Source organism: Rhipicephalus microplus, chromosome X, assembly GCF_043290135.1.
Source record: "Rhipicephalus microplus isolate Deutch F79 chromosome X, USDA_Rmic, whole genome shotgun sequence".
In the NCBI taxonomy this organism is placed as follows: domain Eukaryota; kingdom Metazoa; phylum Arthropoda; class Arachnida; order Ixodida; family Ixodidae; genus Rhipicephalus; species Rhipicephalus microplus.
Window position 1 is genome coordinate 397,643,312 of NC_134710.1, and position 17,572 is coordinate 397,660,883.

General features: G+C 46.0%; 1 protein-coding gene across 5 annotated transcripts in view; it reads left to right on the plus strand.

The window, feature by feature from the left end:
* Positions 1-17,572, plus strand: part of LOC119161000 (neurotrypsin) — a 109,889-nt gene that overhangs the window by 77,198 nt on the left and 15,119 nt on the right. For 4 of the 5 annotated variants that reach the window (XM_075880174.1, XM_075880175.1, XM_075880173.1 and 1 more), the window contains exons 21-24: positions 1,533-1,643; positions 9,799-9,976; positions 10,198-10,319; positions 13,183-13,362. In XM_075880174.1, the coding sequence (XP_075736289.1) occupies positions 1,533-1,643; positions 9,799-9,976; positions 10,198-10,319; positions 13,183-13,362 (591 nt within the window). Of the gene's footprint in view, positions 1-1,532; positions 1,644-9,798; positions 9,977-10,197; positions 10,320-13,182; positions 13,363-17,572 lie in introns of those variants that run through there. The other variant, XM_075880176.1, reaches the window with a different exon arrangement.

Genomic DNA, 17,572 nt, shown 5'->3' on the forward strand with positions numbered 1-17,572 from the left:
GCAAGGGCACAAATTCTAAGTTTATTTATTGAATTGTAGTTCAATAAATAAACTTAAAACTAGTTTCTTTCCAGGAAGGTGACTTCTCGGTTGCTTATCAAAGAGATAATTGACTAGTACAACTCTCCCTCTTCAGTATTGTGAAATGCTTCTACAATTTCCCAGGTTTGTCGATTCAAACGTTTTGAAACAACGGTGGTGTCATTGAAAATCAGAGAGCATTTCACTTTGAGAGCAATGTTTATTTAGCGGGGAATGAATCTTTGTCCGTAATGACATCTTCTGTAATAACGACCCACCTTGCCGATATTATTTACTTAATTATTTATTTATTTATTTAGGAATACTGCAGGCTCCTCTCAGGTCATGCTGTAGTGGGTTGAAATTAAATACAGTTCTCAAAAGTTGGAACAAAAAAAACCACTGAGACCATCAATTCAGAGCATCGTGTATGAGCACACGCAAAATGACAAAGAACACGAGCATTATGCAGTAAACAAGGTGTTCATATATACAGCGAAACAGCATTATACGAGTAATAATTGCGCCGGCAAAAGGGGTAGTATATGAAAGGCTAATGTCACCAAATATTTTTACCTTTTTAATTCTAGATTATGAATGCTGCTAATAAAGTCATCGACAGATGAGCAGTTCACAATATCAGCAGGCAGGGCATTCCTCTAGGAAATGGTGTGTGGAAATATACAATATTTATTATATTTATTATGACCAGGTTATTGACGTATTGTTTTTTTATGCTTCGTTCAAGTTGAATGCCTGAGTGGCGCATGAAAGTATGTTGCTTAGGTTATTCGATAGGAGCCCTGACAAAGGAGATACAAAAATTTTAGCTTAGAAATTAACCCGCGTTGTACAAGTGGTTGAAAATTAGGCCTGACACGCAAGTTCTTAATGAATGTTTGTCACGAATACGGTGAATATATAAACAGCAATACTAGCTTCTGTATGCGTTTCAATTCGTCGGTTAAATATTTGTGGCGTGGCGCCCATATTATGCCCGCTTACTCTAAAGCTGGCTTAACGAGAGTTTAAAATGCATTTAGTTTAATGCTGCGAGATGTGTTTTTCTTTCACTTTCTTCTCTAAACGTGCAGCTTGCCTATAACCTTTTGATATACAATAATTATCTAACATTCGCAGTTTAATTTCGTCGTAAAAGTTACACCGAGATATTTGAAATTGTCGCACTTCTTCAGCGGTACGTTATTGATAGTGAACTGATTCTGACGAGTTCTTTATTTATGCGTGAACGAAATACTAACTGATTTAGTTGCATTTAGGTTCATCCCCCATTTGTTGCACCAGTTTTTTATAGAAGCTAAGGAATTCTTTAATTCTGATGGATTGTTCTAGCTATTTATTGTTGTGTAAACTATGCAATAATAAGCGAATAGTTGCATCTGTACAGGTGAATCAACGCATGATTGAATAGCACTGGTGGTTTATAAAACGATCTTGTCACAATACTCGCTGGTCTAACATTTTTCTTTTCAAATTTATTTTCCGCACAGATAGGCATATCTGCGGAATGCCAAAGTACCAGCCCCGAATGGACCAGGCATCGGTGCTTTTCCAATATCACACGAGCAGGAACAGAATCCTGCATCAGAACTTCCACTCAGGTAATAAATATTACGTTATGCGTGCACATTCACACGCCTTCATTACTTATATAACAAGAACAATGCAGACATTGCTACACACGTGCATTAAAGCTCGCCCATAAAATGAACGCCTACGGATATAGCGCAGTCAGGTTTCATGCTGTATGTCACGATATAACTTGCGCGTTGTAGTGAGAGACTCAGGATTAACTTCGACCCTCTGACGTTGTTTAACGCGCCCCTAAATCCAGGTGCACATCCCCTTTTGCATTGCACCCAAAACATCGAGGCATCCGTAGCGGATTACCAAACCTACATTTTCGAGCTTGGCAGCGCGACGCAATACCTACGAAGTGGGCACGGCTGGATATTCACTGTAGTGAAAAGGTCCGGAGAATCTATCGCTGTTGCAGGTGTCTGGCTTGAAAAATAGCGTCGCATCCATGTACTATGCCGTATTTATCGTTGTAATTCGAACGCACTCTACTCAAATAGGATGGAATGTGACAGGCAGCATCGCCTCGCACTTTTTATGTGTATTTAGAGAAGGGGCTGAAGATTACCCACGTTATAAAACAATCAACTAATAAATCCTGGTGTTCTTACGTATCGGAAAAGTACAAATGAGGTACTACGTATATTGTCAAGGGGTCGTGACGTGGTTGAAGGCAGGAGATGGAATGGTCAGATCAAACTGTTTATTTGGGTGAACCGGTGCCCACTAAATGGAAAGTCGGGTCACGGTAGCACACTTGCACTGGTAGCGGTGCATGCAGCGTCGGCCATCGCTCAACTGACAATCGGCGAAGCGCGTCGGCATTTATACAGTTGCCATCGAATGTTCTAGCGTTGTTGCTAGCGGTGACGTAGGTTCCAAGACAATATGTACAGTTCGCGGAGTTGGCGCGATCTTATCTAAATGATCTACTACAGTCCTGAAGCTTCTCGAAAACTTCAGGTGCGGTTTGCGCTGAGAATTGTGTAGTTTATTAGGGCGACAACAAAACTTAAGAAAAGGAACGTGGCATTGCCCCCCTCTGAAAAAGGCATCGTCCCGATGCTTTAACGGAAGATGAAGGTACAACAATAATGCAAGAAAGTACAAGAAACAAATTACGATACAGTAATAATACAAAAAAACACTGTTTCAGTTCGTTAACGTGCATAAAACGGCTTGAGGCGTGCGACATGGACGACTTCAGGTCACAATCGGCGTCGTTTAGAGTTCGTGATGCCGTCAGGGACCACCTCGTAATCGAGTGGGCCGAGACGTCGAACCACCCTGTACGGTCTGAAGTACCGTCGCAGAAGCTTTTCACTGAGTCCGCGTCGGCGTATTGGCGTCCACACCGAAACACGTTCACCGGGCTGGTATTCCACGAAGCGTCGTCGAAGATTGTAACGGCGACTGTCGGTCGTCTGTTGGTTCTTGATACGGAGGCACGCGAGTTGTCGGGCTCCTTCGGTCGTTGAAGGTGCTCACTCACATCGAGGTTTTTTTTCGTCAGTGACGTTCGGTAACATGGCGCCGAGCGTCGTTGCCGGGCTCCTTCCATAGACCAATTTGTATGGAACAATAGCGTCGCATCCGTGTACTATGCCGTATTGACCGTTGTATTTCGAACGCACTCTACTCTAATAGGATGGAATGTGACAGGCAGCATCGTCTCGCACTTTTTATGTGTATTTTGAGAAGGGGCTGAACGTCATCCCCTGCACCGCCATGTTGTATGTGAAGGTCACGTACGAGAGAATTGCATCCCACGTCTTGTGTTCGACATCGACGTACATTGCCAGCATGTCGGTGATTGTCTTCTTTAGCCGCTCGGTGACGCCGTTAGTCGGTGGGTGGTGCGCTGTTGTCCGGCAGAGGTTTGTCTGGCTGTATGCCAATATCGCTTGAGTTAGGTCAGCAGTAAATGCCGTTTCTCTGTCGGTGATGAGGACCTCCGGGGCGCCATGATGTAAGACAATATTTTCGACGAAGAACTTAGCTACTTCGGATGCACCGCCTTTAGGTAGGGCTTTTGTCTCAGCGTAGCAGGTGAGGCAGTCGGTAGCTACCACGATTCACTTGTTCTGAAAGGCGACGTCGGGAATGGCCTAATAAGTACATACGAATCTGCTGGAATGGTCGACGAGGTCGTTCAATTGGCTGCAAAAGTCCCGCTGGCCTTGTCGGCGGTGTCTTGCGTCGCTGATAGTCCCGGCATGTCCTCACATAACGAGTGACGTCAGCGGTAAGACGTGGCCAGTGGTACCTTTCTTGTATCCTCGCGAGCATGCGGGAAACACCAAGGTGCCCTGCTGTCGGATCGTCGTGGAGTGCCTGCAGGAGTTCTGGTCGCAGCGTTGAATGCCTCATAAGGAGGTACTTGGCTTGAAGCAGTGAGAAGTTTTATTTTGGAGAAGACCGTTTCGCAGGAATAACGACGCAAGTGCGCGCTTGAATACCTTCAGAACTTAGGTGGTCCTGCCTTCGAAGTATTCATTTAGGGCCTTGAGTTCCGGGTCGGCCCGCTGTCGTTCAGCCAAGTCGTCAGCAGTTATCATTCTCCAGAAGTAGTCATCATACGGGTCGTCGGGAGGTGGTTGGTCTACAGGCGCACAAGAGAGACAGTCAGCGTCGTAGTGTTTCTTGCCGGACTTGTAAACGACGGTAATGTCATATTCTTGAAGTCTCAAGCTCCATCGTGAGAGGCGAACTGAAGGGTCCTTCAAGGTAGTTAGCCAGTACAAGGCGTGGTGGTCGCTCACAACTTTGAAGGGCCTGCCATAGAGGTAGGGGCGAAATTTCAACGTAGCCCAGATGATGGCGAGGCACTGCTTTTCGGTTGTGGAATAATTGGCTTCTGCTTTGGATAGTGATCGGCTGGCGTAGCTAATAACCCTTTCCAGTCCGTGAGCCTTCTGCACAAGAACGGCGCCGAGACCTACGCTGCTTGCGTCAGTGTGTATTTCTGTCTCGGTGAACTCGTCTAAATGGGCAAGTAACGGAGGCATCTGGGTACGATGTTTAAGCTCCTCAAAAGCGTGTTCATGCGGCGTTTCCCACTTGAACTCCACTTTGGCCTTGGTAAGGTTAGTGAGTGGAACGGCGATGCGGGCAATTTTTTTACGAACCACCTATATTAGGTGCAAAGGCCCAGAAACGGGCGCACTGCCCTCTTGTCAGTGGGCGACGGGAAGTCGGCGATGGCGGCTGTTTTCCGTGGATTGGGACGGACTTCAGGCTTGCTAATCACGTGCCCCAGGAACAAGAGCTCCTCGTACGCAAATCTGCACTTTCCTAGCTTCAGTGTGAGTGCGGACGTCTTTATGGCTTGAAGTACTGCTTCAAGGCGCTGAAGATGCTCGTCGAAACTCGAAGAAAACCCGACTACGTCGTCCAAGTACACAAGACAAGTCTGCTCATTCAATCCTGCCAGTACTGTATCCATAACGTGTTAAAACGTGGCAGGTATTGAGCAAATGCCCAAGAGCATTACTTTAAACTCGAAGAGGTCGTCCGGTGTTATAAATGCCCTCTTCTCTCGGTCTCTTTTGTCCACTTCGATTTGCCAATAGCCAGTCTTGAGGTGCATTGACGAAAAGTACTTAGCTTTATGAAGCCAATCAAGTGCTTCATCTATTCGTTGGAGAGGATACGCGTCCTGTCTTGTGATTTTGTTCAGGCGACGATAATCGACGCAGAAACACGTAGGGTTCCATCTTTTTTTTTCTTCACTAACACCACGAGGGACGCCCATGGAGTCTTGGACGGCTGGATTATGTCATCCCGCAACATTTCATCAACTTGTCTTTTCATGGCCTCGTGTTCTTGCGTCAAAACCTTGTATGGACTCTGGCGGAGTGTTCTGGAATTTTCCTCGATAATGATGTGATGTTTCGTGATTGGGGTCTGCCGAAGTTTCGATGACAACGAAAACATCTTTGTATCTTCGTGTTGCTGAAGCAGGGCCTTCAGCTGTTCTTACTTATGGTTCCGAAGGCTGGGATTGACGTCAAAAGCTGAGAGAGGGGCTTGATTCCTCCGAGCAGGTTCCGCAGAATCGGTGAGGTTGAAATCACAGGTGGCTTCCGCAATTTCTTCGATGCATGCGACCATCGTTCCTTTGTTCACGTGTTCGGCTTCATTGCTGAAACTTGTGAGCATAACCGTTGCTTTGCCTCCCCACAGCTCTGCAATTTCTCTTGCGACGCAAATGTTGTGGGTGACCAACAGATGCTAACTGCCTGCGATGATGCCTTCCAAGTCAGGTGATTTAGGAGCGGCGACTGAAATAATGACGCTGGAGTGAGGCGCAATGGTTACTTTTTCTGCGAGCACATTCAAGGCGTGGTTTCTTGATGGCGTGCGCGGCGGTAGTGCTTCTTCTGCGGATAGTATTATCGCCTTTGTTCTTATGTTGATGACTGCACCATGAAGGCATAAGAAGTCTATTCCAAGGATGACATCTCCCGAGCAACGCTGTAGGACTACGATGTCTGCAGGATAAATACGGCTGGTTATGGTTACTCTCGCTGTGCAGATTCCTGCCGGCGTTACGAGATGACCTCCAGCTGTGCGGATTGCGGTGCCTTCCCAACCTGTCCACACTTTCTTCAACTTCGTGGTGAACGACCCACTGATGACGGAATAGTCGGCTCCAGTATTAACGAGAGCGGTCACACTGTGGCCGTCGATAAGAACGTCGAGGTCGCTAGTTCGCCGCCTCGCGTTGCAGTTAGGGCGTGGCGTCGGGTCATGGCTGTGTCGGCTTGTTCCACTGCTTTCATGTTGCATCGTCAGGCCACTTTCGGTAAGTGAGGTTTCGCCGTCGGTACTTTGCCTGGTTGGCGTCGTGTTTGGAAAGCTCCGTAACAGCGTCATCGTCATCGGAGGATCTTCGAGAGTTCGTCGCACAGCAACCGCACCTCCACCGGTTGCTGCCCTTAGTTTCCCGGATATGGTCTAGGAGACCGGCCCCGCGTTGGGCCAGAGTATTGCCGGTGGTGCGCTGACATGCGGCGGCTTGGTTACGGTGAATGGGAAGGACTTCGTGGTGCCCATTGAGTTCTTGTCAGGTAGTCGGTGATGTCACGTGGCCGTTCCCCTGACTTCGGACGTGGTGCCTTGACGGCGAAGCCACGTTGTCCCATCTGTCGGTACTGGCAACGGTGGTAGGTGTGCTCGGCCTCGCCGCAGTGGTATCAGAGCAGGCGGTTGCCAGGAGCTCGCCAAACGTTGGTTTTTCTCGGCGCACCACGCTGGCCCGCTGGCTAACGGTAGGACGTCGGTGGGGGTGGTTGCGGCGGTAGCGTCTGGCGACGGAAGTGCAACGGGGTCAAGTTTTGGCGACGGGGAGGAGCGTTGCGGCGCACTGTAGTGGCGTAGCTCATAACTTCCGGCTCGGGCAGCGTTGCTTGGGGAATTAGAAGCGATTGCAGAACTTCTTCTCGCACAATGTCAATGATCGAATCCACTTAAGGCTGCGTCGAAGGAAACACCTTGTGCAGCTCTTCCCGCACGATTGTTGGGATCGTTTCATGCAGGTCTTCTGAGTCAATGGCTTGTGCAGCAGCGCAGTCGGGAGTCAGGCGACGATAATACTGTCTGGTGCGCATCTCCAGGGTCTCTTCGATAGTGGTCGCCTCCGATACGAATTCTGGGACGGTGTTCGGTGGATTCCTCGTCAGTCCCGCGAAGAGTTCCTGTTTGAGCCTTCGCATGAGTAAACGATTTTTTTTTCTCCTCAAGCATGTCCGGGTCAGCTTGACAAAATAGGCGGGTCATTTGTTCTGTGAAACTTGTGATATTTTCATTTGGTAGCTGAACCCGGGTCTCTAGTAAAGCAGTGGCCCTCTCCTTGCGAGCGACGCTTGCGAACGTTTGCAGGAATGCGCTGCAGAAGATCTCCCACGTTTGAAGCGCAGACTCCCGATTTTCGAGCCAGGTACATGCGGTGTCTTCAGGTACAAGTACACAAGACGGAGCTTTTCATCAGTGTCCCAGTGGTTGATGGCGGCCACGTGGTCGTATGTCTCTAGCCAGGTCTCCGGGTCTTCGAATGACGACCCGCGGAAAGTTGGTGGTTACCTGAGTGTATGCATGACGATAGCGGGCTGGGACGCTGCTTTGGTTATTGTCGGCGCAGTAGAAGTCATGGCCTTGGTCTTCCGCGCCTTGTCTTGTAGAGGCCCTTGCTCCTGTGGTAGACATTGCTGCCGGTGGCTTGTTCGCAGCTCCTGGTTGGCGTCGGTGTCTTCTCCGTGACGTGGGCTGGGTTCGCGGCTTGACGGGGGTGTCCGGTACATGAACGAAGCAGCACCTTCACAAGATGTCACGGGGTCGTGACATGGTTGAAGGCAGGAGACGGAATGGTCAGAATAAACTGTTCATTTGGGCGAACCTGTTCCCACTAAAGGGAAAGTCTGGTAACGGTAGCACACTTGCACTGATAGCGGTGCATGCATCATCGGCTATCGATCAACTGACAAGCGGCGAAACACATCGGCACTTATACACTTGCCATCGAATGTTCTAGCGTTGTCGCTAGGGGTGACGTAGGTTCCAGAATAATCTGTACAGTTCGCGGAGCTGGCGTGATCTTTTCGAAATGATTTACTACACTCCTGAAGCTTCTATAAAACTGCAGGCGGGGTTTGCGCTGAGAATTGTGTAGTGTACTGGGGCGATAACAAAACTTGAGAAAAGAAACGTGGCAATGAGCAAAAAACAAATGAGAGGCCCTATTAACGCAGCACAGAAAGAAGTACAGAATGGCGATCACCTTCCTTCCATCTTCTCACCTCCAGACCCCACACTTAAGCAGCCTTAATCAGCAGTCACATTTTCTCGGTATATGCAACGTTTTAATAATCTGTTGCAGAGAAACTTCCTGATTTTCATCACGAAAATTATAGATTTATTTCATGTAGTTTGTACTCAATCCTAAGTTAGTCAGGCTTTGCGCACATCGAAATGCGGCAGCCATCGACAGCAATCGAATCCGTACCTATAGTAGCCCCTGCGCTGCCATGGTGCGTCACGTTTTCATTTTAATGCGTTAATCTTAGACAATGCAAGGCAGAAATGAGGTGCCCAAGTTTGTGCGAAGTCAACGGCCTTTTGTGTGTGTGCTGTTTGCGGCTTGTTCACGGTCTTTACTCGTAATAATAGACAGTAATGACATACCAGGCTTACCGGTATACCGGGCGTACCGTGATTGGGAGATAAAAGTGCGCACGCGCAGATATGTACGTTACCTGTACCGCTTACCGTACGCGCTCTATTTTTCAGATTTAACGTTACCGTGTTAGCGTTGGTGTATGCAGTGTACGTAAAACACGGCGGTGCTCTCGGATGCTTGCTTTGATGTTATTCTAGCATAGTGTTGAAAAATTTACTTTGTTCGCAGCAAACGACTGTTTAAAATGGCTTTGCTTGCGTTGAGGCAGCTTCTAGGACCAATTATTATGGATAAGTTGGCCTAGTTTTTGAGGTAGCTTCCCATTTCCAACGTCTCTTGACCTAACTGCAAGATCCCTGTAACCAAATCGGCAACATAATTGTTTTCGCGTTTGATGCGTGGTTCACAATTATTTGCTTTTAGTATTGCTAAAATACACTTGTATCAATGCTTCGCGAGATGACATAGCAAACAATTTTGTTTTCTTTTCCTCTTTACTGTTCTTACTTTTCAACCCTCCAATAGGTGGCACCACCATCCCAGCTGGGGCCACGCAAACCACGTAAACGCTATACCGCTAAACTATAGGATGCTGTCCGCAACAAACGTTTGCTGCATGATAACGCCATTCCCTCAACTTCAGCTATCACGCTAACGATAACCTATAACTGTCTAATACTGTACATGCATACTTCCAGCTCTTTGAATCATGCGCGTCTGCGCTGGACGAAGAAAGATCTCTCTCTGCTCGGGCTCGGAACTGAACTACCAGCGCTGAAACTGCTATTTTAAATGCGTAACGTAACTGTTCTATAGACTGGTCTACCGACTGGCAATTCACGAAACAATACTGTCAAACAGTGCTGGCTTTATTACCAATAAGTAATGATGCTTCGAGTGTTGACTATCAAGTTATTGAGGTAATTAGACGTAATTAAAGCAATTTCCAACGTAGCTCTGTTGTATTTACTGTTATTTCAATTTAATTCGCCCTCGTGTAGCCAGGTCACCGAGAAGACGCATCACCGGGCGCATTGTTGATGGCATACCAGCCCATTATGGCGCCCACCCTTGGTTGGTGGACGTGCGTCTGCGCGACCTCTCGTGGGAGACACTGCACTGGTGCGGAGGCACCATCCTGACCCACGACTTGATTCTTACTGCTGCCCATTGCTTCAAGTACGTGCGCTTCATTTCTTCCCTTCTGGGCAAATCCATCCAGCTGATGCGGTTACTAAATATCGTGTTATAGCGTACTAAGTGCCACAGCTGCTTTGAAGATTAAAAGAGAACCACTTGTGTGGACCAATCAGTCGTTTTACAACGAAGATATCATTATAGATGATCACAGTGTGCTCACATTCAACGTGCTTTTTTTTTCATTCTTGCGTTCCCGGCAGGTTTTCGCCGAACGTGTCACAACTAGTCGTGCGCGTGGGACAGTACAAGCTCTACGCACCCGACCCTTACGAGCTCGAGTTCCAAGTCGAGGCCATGCGTGTTCACAGAGATTTCAATCCAGGTGAAACGGCATGCCACTTGTTCATACCAAACAATTTACAGTGCCTAGTGCGACAAATTATTTACATTGAAATCTGGCCAATTAAGGATTAACAAATAAGTTCATAGAGAGGATGCACTCATTCAGAGGATGTACAGTCAAGATAAACCTCTTTGTAACGCCCGCCCTGTGGTTATCCAAATACAAGTCATGGGCTCTAAATGAAAAAAAAGTGTAGGAGAACGGCGCATTTGTTAGGCCCAAATATTTAGTAGATCAGAGCGTCCATCATCGCCAAGTCACTTTTTTTACTGTCACTTTGGTTAGCACATTTTACTAGTAACTGTAGCTACCTACATTTAGGAGGATCAATGCCAAGCTCTAAAAAATACGGGTATAGGCGTTTCATCAATCTTAAAGAGTTATCATAACATTTAGTCTTGTTGAGGTACCTAACGTGCATCATGGCGATGAGCTTGGATAATGAAATAACCAGTAGGTACTCAACTTTTAATGTATACAGGGCGCCCCAGCCATTTTCTGACAGAGTTTAGCAATATGCAGATGAACTGTGTGGCAACCAACCAAATTTATGTTGCTGTAAATCTCATGGGTGAAGTCACACTATTTAAGTATCCTGCTTAGCAATACTATTTATTTAATTTCAGGAGCCCCAAGCTGGGTGATGAATTGCAATGAATGGTTGTGGATTTCTTTGAAAAATGTTTGATTAGACAGTTTCTAACTTTCTATGTATCCTGTCTTACAGTTGTTATGCTTCCTGCTGTCATAAGTAAAAAACTGAAAATCAGCATTTGCGTGATACAAAGTGCACGGTAAGATAGATTTGCAGGAATATTTTGCTCTCGAGTCCTCTTAAGGGAACACATAAAGAATGATTTTTTTCTTCTCTCCCTCGGTATTAGCTTTGTTATGATAGTGATTATATGGGCACTACCAGTGGGTGTTGCCGTCGCCGCCATGTTTCGTATAAAATTCGAATCAACAACATTGTCTCGCGCCTCGTATGTTCTGCCCACGAGCGTTGTGGACGAACTTGGTTGGCATAGAAAGAGCCGCCCATCTCCGTGGCGAGAAGGGATCATGCGATTCCATCAGTTAGAGATGCATGTCTGTGGGACGAAAAGCATGCATTTTGAAGACATGGTTGCCCAAGACCGTGCGTCCGCTGTACCACTAAAGGTCTTGATCCACCATGGTGGTCTAGTGGCTGAAGTACTCGGCTGCTGACCCGCAGGCCGCGGGATTGAATCCCGACTGTAGCGGCTGCATTTTCGATGGAGGCGGAAATGTTGTACGCCTGTGTGCTCAGATTTGGGTGCACGTTAAAGAACCCCAGGTGGTAGAAATTTCCTGAGTCCTTCACTAAGGTGTCTCTCATAGTCACATGGCGGTTTTAGGACGTTAAACTCCACATATCAATCAATCAATTAGAGGTCTTCAGCAGACAGCATTTAACTTTGCAGATGCTGTGATGTACCGCTTACTTCGAGTTAAACTGATAGCCAGTACAAAATCACTTGCTGCACTCCAGCGCTGTGTTTAGTTATGTAAGATTGCATCCTAAAAGCGTTAGCTGGCATCCTTACTTCGTTGAACTTTCTGATTTGTTGAGGTGACGTTCGCTTCGCCCTTGCGGTGAAACTGTGTTATTTTCCTTCACGCTTTTTTAATCTATTCTAGGCATATGTGAAGCAAACCGCGCGAGAGAGTGAAAGACAGGTGGAGATTAGATAGAAAGCTCTTCTTCACAAGACTGAGTGATTAGGCAGCGTGTGTTCCTTTGCAATCTACTCAGTATAGCTATGCAATTCAGGGGGGAAAGCCTTACAAAAAATATGAGCAATGAAGTGTGTTAAAAAGTTCTTCTTTTCTAATTTATTATTAGCAGAGTGTCGGATAGACAATGAGGACATGTAATGTGTTTTGACGTTTAATAATGTAAATTACAATACCTTTAAAGTAACATGCACCCACCCCTACATACGCACACACTTTCATCACTCAATGACGGCAACATCGTAAACGTTGAATAGCGGTGCAGTTCTTTTAGACTCGTTTTTCTCGTTGATTGACTCAAAATAAGGTCCGAAGCTCACATGTTTGGGTGGGCTGGAGGGACAATATTTACTACGGCAAGTGCCGGGACATTAAATAACGTCGTCATACCAGCGAGAGGGCGAGTTACAAGAAAATTGTTTCAATCAAGGTCTTTACAATGCATATGGCTTGCGTTTGGGTCACTTGTGAATAGTATTCGGCATCAGGGTTCGAGAAACATGTCGATACCGGACGTGCTACTCTTCTTGCCGCTTTCTCATTTCTCTTTGTACCAAGGTGGGAGGGAGTTGGAAAATCTCGTCAGTCAAAGGGGAGCGCTTGGGTCACTACAAACTGAGCTTCTGAACGAAAAGAGTAGAAGAGAAGCCTGCCGAGTCAGTTGCGAAAAGTCCGCGGTAATCATGCTGCATACACACCTGTGTTTGTAGGCAGTATTTGTAGGCAATCACCCTCGCCTTCATTTTATTTGTTTACTTGGAAAGCTGCGTTTCATGTTGTGTCCATGCCGATTATCAGTTAATATGGAGTAACAACATTTAATTATTTACTTATTTACCTATTTATTTATTTTTGTATTTTGTCAGTGAAGCACTTGACAAAATGGAATTGCGTGCTTTGTTTCCTTAATGTCTTGACTTGTCCTTCGAGTATGGGTACAGTGATGCAAGTTTCATAAGGGGAATAAAGCCAAACCACTCATCATTTCATTGCGAAAACCTCCCATGCACGAACAAGTTCTGCCTATAATGCGCCGTCTGTGACAGTAACTTTTTTGTTTGTTTAACACATGGTTATCGAGCAGACACCTTCTACAACGACATCTGCCTGCTGAAAATTCGCACTACTGCGCAACACCGAATATTATTCAACGAGTACGTCAAGCCCGTGTGTCTACCGACGAAGCAAGACACCTACATTGGCGGCAGCTACTGCATCATTGCCGGCTGGGGAAAGACCTTCACCACTCAACGAAGGCAACCTCGTAAGCAATGCTAATTCCTTTGAGAATTACGCCGTGCATGCATGAGATTTAATAGAATCGTAAAACAACTGATTGTTAAGCTATTTGATCACGCATAACGGTTCGAGGTCAATTTACGCATATGGAAAAAAAACGACAATGAACATAACAACTCTTCTGTGCTTTTCAACATCTGTGTGTATCGCTTGTCCGTGTCTTCTTGCGTGTGTTTCTTGTCGCCTTTTTTATTTCGGCTAATTTTCTTAATAATTATTCTTCCAGACTTATTTTCGTGAAACTAACAGTTATGTTAAACGCCTGAGACAGCCCTAGGTCCCTGCAGGGGCACCTGTGAAAGCAGGCGTTTGGTGTGTAGCGACACCACGGACCCGAGCAAACGGGGGGGGGGGGGGGGGGGGGGGTTCGGCTCCTTCCCACGCCTAGCCGCGCATGGCTTTGCCGTGTCCACGGAAAAGGGGATCCTGGGGGTTGAGCTGACGCTGAGTGATATCGGACCTTTAAAGTGCCAACCCCTGGCACGCGTATGCACGCGCCTACGTGTCAAAAGCGTCTAGTCGCGCCTGTGGGGAAAAAAGGCGTGCAACCACCGGCACGCTTCAACCGCGTTGACGCCCACGCGTCGAAGGCCGAAGCGCAACGTTGCTTGATCTTTGGGCTTAGAACTGTCCAAGTTCAGCACAGAACGGCACATTCTTAACTGGGGCGGGTTTGTATGTTTTAGAGGGTATGAGAACACGTTAAAAAATTTACAGTGCTCACCCACCACAGTTTAGACTATTTTAGAAGTAATTGGCATTCCAATGCCCAAAGTAACTATAGTGGTATGTACCAGAAATCAACATCGGTGCGTGCGCCGCTCCCGCGAATGAACATTCGCGTCTAGGATACTGTACGTCTATCATAGGCATGTGCAGGGTTCTCCTTAAGAGGGGGGGGGGGGCAAAAGTTCGTCGCAGTGCCCCTCCCCCTTCCTATTATGTCCATGTAGGGGCTGACTTAGCGCCCCCTCCCTATTATGTTAATATATAGAGTTGACATTGCGCCCCTCCCCCCTCCTCTCTTCGGTGAATGAGGCAGCGGCTGCCCTCCTAATCAGGTTTACAAACCACCGGGTTTCTATACCTGCACTACCGAATTCTTAACAATACCATGAATATGCTGGTTCCTTCAGTACATTTACGCTTCATATTTTATAGCACTCAACTTAATAACCATGCCTGAAACTTCATGATCTGACAGATTTAAGTCATAAGACTACAATTGAGGCCAGAGTAGCAGGCTTTCGACTGGTGTGTGTGTGTAAGAAATATCCTGCAATGCAACAAAGCACACCTGGTTCTTATTGATACAACAGATATTGGTCATAAGATAGGAAACAAATACTGCATAGAATTCCTTTGGGTATTTTCTAGTGTCGAAATGTGCTCTAATGGAACTAACTGTGCCTGACACTTCATGAAGTCACAAATATCGGTCATAATATTGGAACTGAACCCTGTATGCAAGACTTCTGGACGTTGTATTTAGTCAAAGTATTTTCTAAAGCGACAAACCACACTCAACTGTTCATGAAGTCACCGGTATCGGTCATAATGTTGGAACTGAACCCTGTATAGAAGGCTTTTGAGCGTTGTCTGCAGCCGAAATGTTCTCCAATGTAACAACCCATACCCTACTCTTCATGATGTGACGGATTTAGGTTATGAGGCTGTAATTGTGCCCTGTGTGGACAGCTTTCAAATGATAAGCGTATTGGAAATATCCTCGAATGCAAGAAACTGCACCTGGCTTTTAATGATACAACAGATACTGGTCATAAGAATGGATCCAAGCACTACGTAGAATGCCTTTGGCCATTTTTTGTAGTCAAACTATGCTCTAACACAACTAACTGTACCTGAAACTTTCATGATAAGACAGATATTGTTCACAGGACTGCAACTCAACCCTGTATGGAAGACTTTTGGACGTTGTCTGTAGTTAAGTATTCTCTAAAATGACAAACTGCACCCAACTCTTCATGAAGTCACAGATATCGGTCATAATACTGGAACTGAACCCTGTATAGAAGGCAGCCAAAATGCACCTAATGCAATGAAACCCACCCGACACTTCATGATGCAACATATATTAGTGATCAGATTAGAACCGAGCACAGCGTGGAACACTTTCGGATGGTATATTTATTTGTTTTCAAATAAGGCCCAATGTTAGGCTACTGCAGGAGTGGTGCACATATATACAAAATGAAAGCATTCAAACAGTTATATCACAATAAGTGTGCCAAGGTAAACAAATATCACTACCCCCTGAGTGCACCCCGGTAAGAAATGAGAGAAATAGAACATTATTATGATACAAGTGCCTCCAAAAAGTCAGACACCCTGGTATCACGAACCAAACCAAGTAGATCATTCCAATGTTTGATAACTTTATTTGAACGTGTTGGAGAGCACTACAAATTGCTTCTAAGCTGGATTGTGATTGCAGATCAGTGCTGGGTTGAAGGTTTCTGCACTTTGATGCAAGTTTAAATATTCTTTAACATCTACAAAATGCATCTAACACTTCTTGATGACAAAGAGATTGGTTTTGAGATAGCAGCCAGCCACTGTGTAGAAAGAAGGCTTTCACATGTCATCAATAGTCGGAATACCCTATAATGCTATAAAGCATGCCCAAAATTTTTGATGGGACAGATACCGGTCATAGTATTGCACCAGAGCACCGTACAGAATATTTGGCAAGTTTTATAACATAGCTAAACTGAATATCTTGATATTTTGAATATTCTTAAGTGCATGTATATATAGTCCAAGTTATTGCGTATACTAAAAAACTGAACAGAAATGAAGCAGTCCTTTAAAACACAAACAAAGATTCAATGTTCGAAACCATCTAATAATATCTTCAGCTCATTAAAGTCTGGAGGAACAGATAAACACATGCACAGCTCTGAAAGGTCTCATAAGTCACATGAGGTACTTTTTACATTTCATCTATACAAAGTGTAGTACAGTACTAGTGCACCTTCATTCATTCTGTGCATACATGTGGTGACCTTCTCTTTCTACTATCGTGTCATCGTGCAGCTTATTTTAAATCAGGTGCTTCTCCCAATGTTTTCAGTAACCATTCCAGCTGTAAACAAAACGCGCGTTATAATATAGTAAACTGTAAAACGACGGAAAAGCGCCATTATATGCCTGTAGCTATGAGCATCAGAATGAACTATAAAATAAGAATGTGTGTGTTAGAATGCCTCCAAACAACGTATGTGCTACTGAGCGTGGCAGAGAAGCAGAACAAGCGAGAAGTGAAATAGCAGGCAATACCAGCAGCACTCAATCATGCAACTTTCTTTTTCGATCACCACAGCAACGCCCACTCGAGTTTCTACCTTGTACATGAATAGCCATGAGACCGCTGACAGCTAAATGTGTCCGCGTCGCTGGTACCCGACACAAAATCACATCACACTGCTACCAACCAGCGCACGCTTGTTATTAGTTTGGCAACACACGAGAAGGATTTGCACCGAAGCCAATGAATGTTTCAGCGTCATACAATTCGCGAATACACTTATATAAGCACGTACGATTTGACATCACCGAAATGTGCTGGCTTGTGCGAGGTTCTCTTTCAGCGATGATGAATACCCATGTTGAAAACAAACACAGTGCAGATAAAAACTCCTCCGTATGCACTACGCGATGTTTCGGGCGTCGTATATGGTGTCTTGTTGCGACAGAAACTACCGTAGATTTTTTTCAGTCGATGTTCCTCGCATGTGCTGATTCATACGAACTAGACAGTAGAGGCCTACACTGGATGCAGATGACACCGCTCTGAATTGCCTCCGTGGTAGGTGAGGGCTCACGCTCAAAGCTTCAAACCTCCGAAGTCTGTTTGCCCTCATTTTAGCACAGAAAATCACAGATAAAAGCGCAGGAACACCGACATGCTCCAGTAGTCTGAACGATGTTTTCGCTCGGCCGACGATTGCACTCAGTACCGGCGCAAGCCAGCCAGCCGGGATTCGCTGGATTTGTCGGCGTCGCTTGAAGTCGGCATGAAACCACGTCACGCTGGTAGCACTCACAGTCGTTCGTCGTGTCATTGTCGTTCTAGATTACGAAGCGGGCATTCAGGAACGTTTGGAGTAGTTCCCATGCTTGCTTCCACCACTCAGCCGTGCCTTCGAAGAGGC